We start from the raw sequence: 12,546 nt of genomic DNA on the forward strand, positions 1-12,546 counted from the left end.
AAGCAAAACTTGTGGCAGATTAGAAGTTTATTATAATTGGTTTAAGTACCTTTCTAATTTTGGAAGTCCTTTCTAGTATGATTTCAAAGTTGTTTAAACAGTATAAGGTCAATAGAAGAACCATGGTTAGAAGCCTCAGGAATGAGAATCATTAACATAACCATTGCACTCTCTACCCCGCCCATACTCATAGAGTTTTCAGGATTAAATGTTTCATATTAATACCAAAACGTAAAAAAAAAAAAAAAAATCAAAAGAGGAAAAAACAATTTTTTGGATGGTTTCTGGATGTCTCTAGAAATCATGGCTGTGTCTGGAATTTTTTTTTTTTTGTAAAGTCAATGTCATACAAAAATTCAGTCATTCAAATCACTCTCTTAAGAAATGCAACTGAAAGCAGACAGCAAACTTAAGATATTCAGAGAGAACAATGAGGGAGGAAGTGAGAGGAAAGCGGTAGGTAGTTTTTGTTTTTTTTCACATTGAATCAGATTATTTATATCTCACTATGTCGCATCATGAGTCCCCAGATGGCGTCCTAGTCCAAAAAGCTCCTTAAAATTCCATTTAGGGTGCTTATGATGGTTCCTGCAGGGTTGCTAGGAACCACTTTTTTTTAAGAAAGGATTAATTAACAAAACCATAGGGTAGGAGGGGTACAACTCCACACAATTCCGACCACCCAATCTCCATATCCCACCCCCTCCCCTGATAGCTTTCACACTCTCTATCCCTCTGGGAGCATGGACCCAGGGTCATTGTAGGTTGTAGAAGGTGGAAGATCTGGCTTCTGTAATTGCTTCCCTGCTGAACATGGGCTTTGACTGGTCAGTCCATACTCCCAGTCTGCCTCTCTCTTTCCCTAGTAGTGTGGGTCTCTGGGGAAGTAGAGCTCCACGACGCATTGGTGGGGTCTTCAGGGAAGCCTGGCTGGCATCCTGATGACATCTGGAACCTGGTGGCTGAAAAGAGAGTTAACATACAAAGCCAAAGAAATTGTTGAGCAATCATGGACCCAAAGTTTGGAATAGTGGAAAGGAACTGGGGGAAGTAGAGGCTCTATAATGGATATGTGAGGTTCCTGCTGTAATTTGGTCAGGTCCTGCTTTTAGTTTCCCTTTCAGATCTTCTTACTCAACTTCTGTTGATGAGTGGGATCATCCCATACTCATCTTTATCTTTCTGACTTAGCTCACTTAACATAAGTCCTTCTAGCTCTGTCCAAGATGGGTCAGAGAAGGTGGGTTCATTGTTCTTGATAGCTGCATAGTATTCCATTGTGTATATATACCACTGCTTTCTCAGCCACTCCTCTGTTGTTGGGCACCTGGGTTGCTTCCAGGTTTTAGCTATTATGAATTGTGCTGCTATGAACATAGGAGTACACACCTCTTTTTGGTTGGGTGTTATGGAGTCCTTGCAGTATAACCCCAGGAGAGGAATGACTAGATCATATGGAAGGTCCATGTCTGGCCTTCTGAGAGTTTTCCAGACTGCTTTCTGTTGTTAAAATTCGGCGGCTCTAGCTGGCCGGGCTAGCTTCACGGGCGGGTTAACAGAGACGTGGAGACAATGGCTGGGCAGGGAAGCTGTATTTCTTTATTCAGGAACAACGATTCATAAACTAAGACAAACTAATCACCAAACAGAACTCTGCTGACTCTTTGCGGCAGCGCAAGCACTCTCTCTTACTCTGTCCCTCTCCAACTCTGGAACTCAAGAACCCTCTCCAACTCCCGAACTCTGGAACTCAGGAACCCTCTCTCGGGGTTCCTTGGGGCGGGGCCAAGAGGGCCCGTGAAATTAACAGGACTGATCCAATTCTCTTGGCAGGGGAGAACTACCCAATGTAAAGCATACAACAGCTCTCCACAGAGGCTGTACCAATTTATATTCCCACCAGAAATGTAAAAGGGTTCCTCTGTCCCCACAATCTCTCCAGCATTTGTTGCTGCTGTCCTTTTTGATGTATGCCATTCTTACAGGAGTGAGGTGGTATCTTAGTGTTGTTTTGATTTGCATTTCTCTGACAATCAGTGACCTAGAGCAGTTTTTCATATGTTTGTTAACCGTTTGGATCTCCTCTGAGGTGAATGTTTTGTTCATATCCTCTGCCCATTTTTGGATGGGGTCATTTGCTTTTTGGTGCTAAGTTTGCTGAGCTCTTTATATATTTTGGTGATTAGTTTCTTGTCTGATGTATGGCATGTGAAGATCTTCTCACATTCTGTGAGTTGTCTCTTTGTTTGTTTAATAGTTTCTTTGGATGTGAAGAAGCTTTTCAATTTGATGTAGTCCCATTGGTTTGTTTCTGCTTAATCTTCCTTGCAATTGGGTTTGATTCATCTAAGATGTCCTTAAGGTGTAGGTAGGAAACTGTTTTACCAATGTTTTCCTCTAAGTATTTGATTGTTTCTGGTCTAACATTCAGGTCTTTGATCCATTTGGAGTTGATTTTTGTTTTTGGTGAGATAAAGTGGTTCAATTTCATTCTTCTGCATGTTACAATCCAGTTTTCCCAGCACCATTTATTGAAGAGAGCCTCCTTCTTCCATTTAATACTTTGGGTCCCATTATTAAAGATTAGATGTCCATAGGTGTGGGGGTTTAGTTCTGGGCTTTCAATTCTGTTCCATTGGGCTGTGTGCCTATTTTTGTTCCAGTACCATGCTGTTTTGATGATGATGGCTTTATAATAAAGCTGAGGTCTGGGAGTGTGATGCCTCCATTTCTGTTTCTTTTCCTCAGGATGGTTTTGGCAATTCTAGGTGTTTTCAGGTTCCAATTAAATGATTGTAGTGTTTGTTCTGTTCTCTTAAAGAAGCTTGGTGGAACTTTGATGGGTATTGCATTAAATTTGTATATGGCTCTGGGGAGAATATTCATTTTGACGATATTTATTCTTCCAATCCATGATCATGGGATATCTTTCCATTTCTTGGTATTTGTTTCTATTTCCTTGAGTAGCAACTCATAGTTTTCAGTATACAAGTCTCTCACTTCTTTGGTCAACTTTATTCCTAGGTATTTGATTGATTTTGCTGAAACAGTAAATGGGAGTGATTTCTGGATGTCTTCTTCAGATTTGGTGTTTGCATAAAGAAATGCCACTGTTTTCTGTACATTGGTTTTGTAGCCTGATACCTTGCTCTATTGCCTAATAACTTCCAGTAGTTTTCTGCTGGATTCTTTAGGTTTTTCTATGTACACTATCATATAATCTGCAAATAGTGAGAGCTTGACTTCTTCCCTTACAATCTGTATTCCTTTGATTTCTTTCTCTTGCCTGATTGCTATGGCAGGAACTTCAAAGACTATGTTGAAGAGCAATGGTGAGAGTGGACAGCCCTGTCTAGTCCACGATCTGAGGGGGAATGCTTTCAGCTTCTGTCCATTGAGTATGATGTTGGCTGTAGGTTTGCTATATATAGACTCCACTATCTTGAGGAATTTCCCATCTATTCCCATTTTTTGTAGAGTTTTGAGCATGAATAGGTGTTGGATTTTGTCAAAGGCTTTCTCTGCATCTATTTAGATAATCATGTGGTTTTTGGTTTTGCTTTTATTGATGTGGTGAATGACATTGATTGACTTATGGATGTTGAACCAGCCTTGCATTCCTGGGATGAATCCCACTTGGTCATGATGAACAATCTTTTTGTTGCTGTATCCGGTTGGCCAAGATCTTGTTTAATATTTTGGCATCTATGTTCCATCAGAGATATTGGTCTGTAGTTTTCCTTTTTTGTTCTGTCCCTATCAGCTTTTGGTATCAGGGTGATGTTGGCTTCATAGAAGGTGGAAAGGAGTATTCCTGTTTCTATACTCTTATGTGAAAGCTTAAGATGTATTGATACTAACTGTTTCCTAAAAGTTTTGTAGAATTCGTTTGTGAAGTCATCTCGTCCAGGACTTTTGTTGTTGGGGAGATTCTTAATAACAGTTTCAATTTCTTTGTCTGTGATTGGTGCATTTAGATTTTGTAGTTCTTCTTGGTTCAATTTGGAAGGGCATATGTTTCTAGGAATTGTTCCATTTCTTCCAGATTCTCTAGCTTGGTGGCGTATAGTTCTTTGTAGAAGTTTCGCAGGATTGTCTGGATTTCTGGGGTGTCAGTTGTGATATCGCGTCCATCGTTTATAATTCTATTAATTTGAGTCTTCTCTCTTTTTTGTTTGGTGAGTCTGGCTAGGGGTTTGTCAATTTTGTTTAATCTTTCAAAGAACCAATGTTTGGCTTCACTGATCTTTTGTATGGTTCTTTTATTTTCGATGTTGTTTATTTCTGCTCTAATTTTATTGATTTCTGTCCTTCTGGTTGCTTTAGGGTTCCTTTGTTCCTCTTCCTCTAAGTCCTTGAGGTGTGCAGTAAAGTCGTTCATTTGAGCTTCTTCTTGGTGTTTAATATGTGATTGTATGGCTATAAGTTTCCCTCTCAGTACTGCTTTAGCTGTGTCCCAAATATTTTGATAGGTTGTGTCTTCATTTTCATTTGTTTCCAGGAACATTTGAATTTCCTGCTTGAGTTAGTCTCTGACCCAGTGGTTCTTAAGGAGTATGCTGTTTAGTTTCCAAATTCTGTGACTTTTAATAATTTTCTGTTTGTTGTTAAATGTTAGTTTTACTCCACTGTGGTCTGAGAAGATACTTGGGATGATTTCGATGCTCTTGAATTTATTGATGCTGTCTTTGTGGCCTAACATGTGGTCTATCCTTGAGTATGTGTTATGTGGATTTGAAATGAAGGTGTATTCCAGTTTTTTGGGGTGAAGGACTCTGAAAATGTCCAAGAGGTCTATTCTGTCAATCTCTTCATTCAATTCTCTTCTATCTTTGTTAGTTCTCTGCTTTGTTGATCTGTCTAAGTGTGAGAGTGGGATATTGAAGTCTCCCACTATTATTCTATTACTATTGATGTAGTTTTGAAATTCTTTCAGTTAGTGCTTGACATATTTAGATGGTCCCTCATTGGGTCCATAGATGTTAATAATTGTTAAGTGTTCTTGGCTGATTGATCCAATAATCATTATGTATATTCCTTGCCTATCTTTTATTACTTTATTTAATTTAAAATCTATTGTGTCTGAGATGAGAATGGCTATTCCTGCCCTTTTTTGTGGTCTGTTAGCCTGTATGACAGTTTTCCATCCTTTCACTTTAAGTCTGTGTTTATCTTGTTGTGACAGATGGGATTCTTGCAAGCAGCATATGGTTGGGTTGTGTTTTCTGATCCATCCTCCCACTCTGTGCCTTTTGATTGGTGAGTTTAAGCCATTGACATTTATTGATATTATGGATTTAATGTATTGTAGTGCCATTGTTCAAAAAAAAAATTGTTTGCTTTGATATATTGCAAGTATTATAGTGATGTTCTTGTTTATAAGAGGTCTTTTAGAACCTCTTTCAGGGCCAGCTTGGTGATGGTTGCCTCTTTATCTGTTGTTTGTCTAAGAAGGTTTAGATCCGTCCAACTAGTGTGAATGAAAGTATAGCAGGATATATTATCCTTGGTTGAAACCCTTTTTCATTCAGGGCTCGATAGATATCTTGCCATTCTCTTCTGGCTTTTAGAGTTTAAGTGGAGAAGTCTGCAAATAATCTTATGGGTTTTCCCCTGTATGTGACTTTTTGTTTCTCTCTTGCAGCCTTTAGGATCCTTTCTTTATCCTTACTCCTTCTCATTGTGACTATGATGTGTCTTGGTGTCTTCAGGTCTGGGTTGATTCTGTTTGGTACTCTCTGGTCCTCTTGAATCTGGATGTCCTTTCTGTTATTCAGGTGTGGGAAGTTTTCTTCTATTATTTCCTCTAGAATGTTTGCTTCCCCTTCCTCTCTTTCTTCCTCTGGCAGGCCAATTATACGAGTGTTACTTCTTTTGAGATCATCCCATATGTCTCTGTTGTTGTTTTCAGTGGCTCTCAATCTCTTTTTGAGCTCTTTCACCTCTTTCTTAGTTTTCTCTAACTCATCCTCTGTCTAATTCTGTTTTCTGCTTCTGTTAGTCTGCTTTCCCTTCCCTCAGCTTCTTCATTATAGCTATTTCAGCTTTCAGTTCTCTAATTGCTTCAAGATAATCAGTATTTTCCTTGGGGGTCTCAACTGTGGTTTCCCTAATACTGCCATTCCTTTCCTCCAATGTTGTTTTCATGTCTGTGACTAATAAGTTTATTATTGCTTGCATACTTTTCTTATCTATGGTTACTTCTGGCTGATTTGTAGTTTCTTCTGGGCTATTGTCTTCATTCATTGGAGTAACAGTTTTATTTGTTTTTGATCTACCCATTTTCTTGATTTATGTGTTTCTTTTTTTTATGCTCTGTTGTTTCTCAGTTGTTGTGTCTTGAGTACAAGCAACACTGTACTAAGTACCTTTATGGCAATTGCACTCACCAAACTCAGGAATTACATTAGCAACTGAAGCACGTATTAAAGCAGTTTAATCACTACCAGTTAGCCAAAAATTGGCTCCATTCCGTGAAAAAATAGTAACCACATCCCTTGAAGAAAGAGAAAAGAAAAAACGGATAGCAAGAATAGTCAATTATGCAAATCTGCTATCCACTGTATATTTTAGGGGTAACAAGAAAGGAAAGGGAAGTAGAGCAGAGATACACACATAGAGAGTCCACTCTGAGTCAGATTTCTTCCCCCAAATAATTCAGAAATCAGAAAGGCAAAGAAGAAGGAAGGAAGAAGTGTATGACAAGATAAAAAAAAAAGAATAAAAAATAAACGAGAGAGAAAAGAGAAAAGGTAAGAAAAAAAGCTGTAATTAAAGAGCAGTGAAAGGAAATTTTTTTATTACTTTATTTTTAATTTAGTTTAATTTGATTTTTTTAATTAGCTAGGAGGAGGAGGAAGGGGAGAGTCTGTAGAGGTAGGTGTAACGAGACAAGTTCCTCCCACAATAGATAAGATGCCCACTACTGTAGCAATGAAAGATACCCCAAGAGTTAATTCTGATCAACCTAAAGGGGGGGGGAGATATATGCCTTTATATAATATTAATAATAAAATAGAGCAGGGTAAAAAAAAAAAAACCCTGTCCCAGATTACCTCAAACCTCTTGAACAGAGGCAGCTGATTGTTACGAAAGAAAACAAAAAATTAAAAAAAACAAAAACCTCAGGACTAGACAAGGATAGCTGAAATAGACAGTTATGCAAATCTACTATCCACTGTATATTCTAGGGGTAGCTAAAGGAGGAAGGGAATTTGAGCAGAGATACAGTGAGAGTCCTCTCTGAGTCAGAATTCTTCCCCAAAATAATTCTCAAACGTGTATCAGTGAATTCAGTGAAAGCACACTGTTTGGTGATGTGGGGGCTGGGGCCTGTGGCTTTGGAAGCTGTAGGATTAAGGAAGAAAGGATGACAAGAATGAGAAAAGAGAGAAAAAAGAAAAAGATAATATGAACAGTAATAAAAGAGCGGTAAAAGGAAAGAGTTTATTTATTTATTTATTTATTTATTTAATTAGCTATGCAGGGTGGGGTGGGGGGTTGGCTACTTAGAAAGAAAAAAGGCCAGAGGTTTCAGAAGGGAATAGACTTAGAATGAATGATACCACCTGGTGGGACAGAAATCTTGGTAAAGACAGAAGCTCAGCAGGGAGCCTGCTAGGAGCTGGTATCCAGGGACTGGTTATGGGGGGTGGGGGGTGCGCTTTGGGAATAATAATTTAAAAGAAAAAAATTTTTTTCCCTTTTTTTCTACTCTGTTTTTTAACCCAAATTAAGTTATAGTCACCTCCGTGGTGTCACCACTAGGACCCCTTATTGACTGGCCTACTAAAGGCATTAAATCCTACCGTTTCCAGGAGATGTGGTCAGAGCTCAAGCCACTAGCAGCTTCTCAGTCCGCCATCTTCTGGGAGCATATTGAAAAACGTCTTCCCATCAAAGAAAGAATCGAATCAGGAGGGTAAAACTAACCACGTGTCTCCATTCTTGGGGACTGCCAGGGTACTGGAGAATGCTCTTCAAGTTAGATTAGTCCTTCTCCATGGGAAACATGGAAGAGACAGTCCAGAAAGTCCCTGGGGAAATCTCCACACATCTCCCAAGCTCTACGATCATGCTCATAAGGAACCAAAGTGTGGCCCAGAGCAATATGTTCCAGAGACAGAGAAACTGTCTCATGAAGAAAGAGTAGATGCTTTGGGAAACTATTCATAAGTAGGAAGGTATCCCATGGAGTTGGGTAGTGAAGCGGTGTTTACTTATCTGGGTGATGGGCGGGTTAGTTCCCACGTTGGTGTGCCATATGCCAGTCCCAGTTCGGGTGCCAGATGCTGGGCTAGCCTCAGGGTGGGAGAGAGATGACCAGGGACTCATGGCTGAGCTGGGATGCAATGCAATGCTGGCTTTATTCATCTGTATCTATACTTTCCAGCAAGGAAGTGGTAGGGTGTCGGCATCTCTGGCAGGGTGATCTCCAGGGTTCTTTCTAGAGTAAAGATACCGGGGATACTGCAACATACTCAGAACTCGTTTATTAGCAGGTGGACATGAGTTAAATAGAAAACCAAACAAAGGGAATTATTGAAATATGTCAGAAATTACAGGTTTCTTAAAGATCAGCTTGCCCTTATGGTAGGGGCCTGGTATGACAGGAATTGATGAGCTACAAGACAGTTATTCTCCATGACATAAGCAACTTAATTATCCAAAGGTATTTTAGAGAAGCATAGGGGTTAAATCAGCAGGGTGAGACAGAGAGAAGATGGATATCAAAAGGCCATATAGTTTGGAATTTCTCTTGTCTGGGGTCTGAGGTGTATGATAGAATGTGTGATACGGTGTGTTCTTCTGTGATCAGAAGGTGACTTTGAGTAAGTGAATCTTAAAGTAGGTGGTCATGTGGCCTGCAGTTAATGGGGAGAAGTATTGGGCTTTCTATGGGCCTGAGAGTCAAGAGGGAAAGAACTAAGTCTGAGTTTTCCCCCTTTTGCTCACCTTGGTTGAGAGAGACTCACCAAGAGGGTATCTTCTGAGACCTCCGTCCAAGGATGGGGGGTAGTTCTCCCTAAGCTCTATCAAGCTTACACATAGTCCCAACATTAGGGTGTAAAACAGGTTGTGACGAAGAGAGGGTGGAACGAAAAGAGAGTGCAAACCAATGGGGATTAAATGGTAGAAAACAGGATGTGACTAGGAGAGGGGGTAGAGTGGAAAAAGTGTGAACCAGTGGGGATTAAAACAATGATTATGTAAATAGACCACAGCATTAAGCAATACAAGTGAACCTAACGTGATGATCAAAACAGAAGGCCGTATAAGCAGAATTAGAAGCATACCAACACCTGATGTCTTAGGGTTTAAGAAGATAATAGATAGTTATTGCTATAATCACATTATTTGGCGGTTGGGTTAACTTTGAAATATCCCTTTGTTAGGATTTTCTGTATCATACACAACAGTACCATAATTTATGTCCATTGACATAATTTGTATATAGCTTTGCCACCGGTTGCTTCTGTTCTCCTTGGTCTAAGCTTTTAAGAGAGTCATCATATCAAAGACTCAGCCTATGTTTTAAAAAGTCTCAGTCTGTGCTTTAAAAAGTTTGAAGCAGTAATTTAAAAAATGTATCCTTAATTTTTGGAAAGAAAAAAAGAAAAAGGGTTTTAAAATACATGAAGTGCAAAATTTGTAAGTGCCAAAACCTAAAAGCAACCCAGATATTCCACATCAGATGAGTAGCTACAAAAAAAACCAAAAAACAAAAAACTATGGTATCTATACACCATAGCTGTGTAGTATTCCATTGTGTATATATACCACGGCTTTCTCAGCCACTCATCTGTTGTTGGGCACCTGGATTGCTTCCAGGTTTTAGCTACTATGAATTGTGCTGCTATAAACATCGGTGTACACATTTCTTTTTTGTTGGGTGTTATGGAGTCCTTGGTGTATATTCCTAAGAGAGGAATTACTGGGTCATATGGAAGGTCCATGTCTAGCCTTGTGAGAGTTCTCCAGACTGCTCTCCACAGAGGCTGGACCAGTTTACATTCCCACCAGCAGTGTAGAAGGGTTCCTCTGTCCCCACAGCCTCTCCAGCATTTGTTGCTGCTGTCCTTTTTAGTATATGCCATTCTCACAGGGGTGAGGTGGTATCTCAATGTTGTCTTTATTTGCATTTCTCTGACAATCAGCGACCTGGAGCAATTTTTCATGTGTTTGTTAGCCTTTTGGATCTCTTCGGTATTGAATGTTCTGTTCATATCCTCTGCCCATTTTTTGTCATTTGCTTTTTTGTTGCTAAGTTTGCTGAGTTCTTTGTATATTTTGTTGATTAGTCTCTTGTCTGATGTATGGCGTGTGAAGATCTTCTCCCATTCTGTGAGAGGTCTTGTTTAAAAGCTTGTTTAAAGCTAATTTATAGCTTGCATAATTTTCAACTTCCTAACCAAAGCAAAACACTAACAAATATATAAATATATATAAAAAAAACCTAACAAAAAAAAAAGTTATGATACATTCATTGCCTGTCCTGTTAAAGTGAACTATTAATTAAGTAAGGTGGGTGTGGGAAATGGCAGGAAAAAAATAATTGGTAAACTTTTGTAGACAGTAGTTTAAACTTCCCTTCATCTGTTTCAAACCTAGCTTCTTGTTCTTTCTTTGTAAAATCAATTTTATTTATACTTCATACACAGTCTATTCTCCTTTTCTTTTCACGTTATTGAGGGGATTAATGCCTGACAGTAGATTCATTGACATATGCATACATTTTCATTATGTACCAGGCCCCCAAAGTTTTCTCCTTCTCCTCACTCCCCCTCAGAGTCCTTTGCAATATACAATGTCCAGTCCATGTTTCACTTTGCACTCTCCTTCCCCGTCCCTATTTTATTATGTCCTGTTAATAAGTGAGATCATTTGCTATTTGTCCTTCTCTTTTTGGCTTATTTCTCAATATTATGTCTTCATGTTTCATCCAAGAGGATGCAAAGGAGACAAATGCATTTTTTAAACAGCTGAGTGGTATCCAATGGTGTATAGGTACCATAGTTTTTTTTGGTTTTTTTGTAGCTACTCATCTGATGTGGAATATATTGCTTTTAGGTTCTGGCACTTAAAATTTTTGCACTTCATGTATTTTAAACCCCTTTTTCCATTTTTATTTCCAAAAAAATGAATACATTTTTCAAATTACTGCTTCATGAAAGAGAGAAAAGAGATTGATAATATTTTCCTCAAACTTTCCTTATCTTTTGAATATATAAATGTAAAGAATGGTAAAGTGAGCAAAATACATAATTTATTTAAATGACTTCACTGGATTTGTTTTTTTTCCCTGTTGGTTTGCACCTACAGATAAGATTTTTGGGGAGAGAGAAGGAGCCAGGCCATGGCACATACACAATTTCACTGCTTGGGAAAATTTTTTTATTTGGATAAAGGACAGACATCATGACACCAGAACTTCTTCCAGTGCCTTCTTTCTATTATGTTGTCAGGGCTTGAATTTGGACCAAGCACACGTCAGGGCTGGCACTCTACCCAATGAACTATCTCTGCTCAAAAAGGAAATAGTTCTTATGTATTGTCTCCAACTGTACTATATATAACATTGTTAACTTTATCAGTACAAAATCATAAAACTATAAATGTTCTCAAATTTTCTCATTAAGCTTTGGCATAATCAAATTTAAAGCTAATAGAAAAGCATGTTCCATTTTTTTGTTCTTACAGTGATGCACATAGCAGTTATTTACTGCTATATAATGGATCATTTTTATCTAATTCTTGTGTTTATGCTGTTTATATAGAATAAATACTTGTTTCTTCAATTCTTCTGAACCAAGGGAACAGATAAAATAGATTTAAACTCTTAGCTCTAATTTATTGCTTAAGTAAAACACTATACTGATACCATATGGAAGAGAACACTGTCTAAATCATTTCTGCATCACCCTTTAACCAAGATAGCATCAATATTTTCTTCTTCAAAATGTATCATACATATATCAAACAGTATTTTACATCATTAACCTATCATTACAAATCTAATAAAGCTTAAAGATCATGTTATATTTAATAGGGAATGACAAGAGGTTTTTTTTTTTTTTTTAGGTGCATGTTCATTATACAAATCATTAAAAACCTCCTAAAATGCAGTAAATGTATAATTGGTATTGCTCCTCATGTTACTAGCTTATAATCTCTGACTTTCAGTTTACTAGCAATATTATCCTGTATAATCATATACTACGTAAACTATATTAAGATTCATTGCCATAATTACTTTGAAGAACTTCAAGTTTTTTCTTCTCTCACACAGATGTTACCCTATAACTTAGTACTATTTGAAATATGTTTGTAAAGTTAAATATTTTGTATGAATAGTAATAGACACCACTTGGTCTGTACTTCTTAAAAATTCAAATAGATATTATTTAAGGTTAGATACATATGACAGGCCTCTAGAATGCTTTGCCTTTTCTATTAATATAAAGTAAAAATGTATTCAACTATAGTGTGTATACTGGACTGTGCCCCTAGTATTAGTTACTTGTTCTTGTTCAAGTAATACATGTT

At 38.0% G+C, this 12,546-nt stretch overlaps 1 protein-coding gene across 6 annotated transcripts in view; it reads left to right on the plus strand.

The window, feature by feature from the left end:
- Window positions 1-12,546, plus strand: part of PHF14 (PHD finger protein 14) — a 167,955-nt gene that overhangs the window by 122,981 nt on the left and 32,428 nt on the right. For 4 of the 6 annotated variants that reach the window (XM_060184286.1, XM_060184284.1, XM_060184285.1 and 1 more), the window contains one exon: window positions 5,186-5,259. The exons of the other annotated variants lie outside the window; for them this stretch is intronic. In XM_060184286.1, the coding sequence (XP_060040269.1) occupies window positions 5,186-5,259 (74 nt within the window). The remainder of the gene's footprint in view (window positions 1-5,185; window positions 5,260-12,546) is intronic. 6 annotated transcript variants of the gene reach the window in all.

This window comes from Erinaceus europaeus, unplaced genomic scaffold, assembly GCF_950295315.1.
Source record: "Erinaceus europaeus unplaced genomic scaffold, mEriEur2.1 scaffold_225, whole genome shotgun sequence".
Lineage (NCBI taxonomy): Eukaryota > Metazoa > Chordata > Mammalia > Eulipotyphla > Erinaceidae > Erinaceus > Erinaceus europaeus.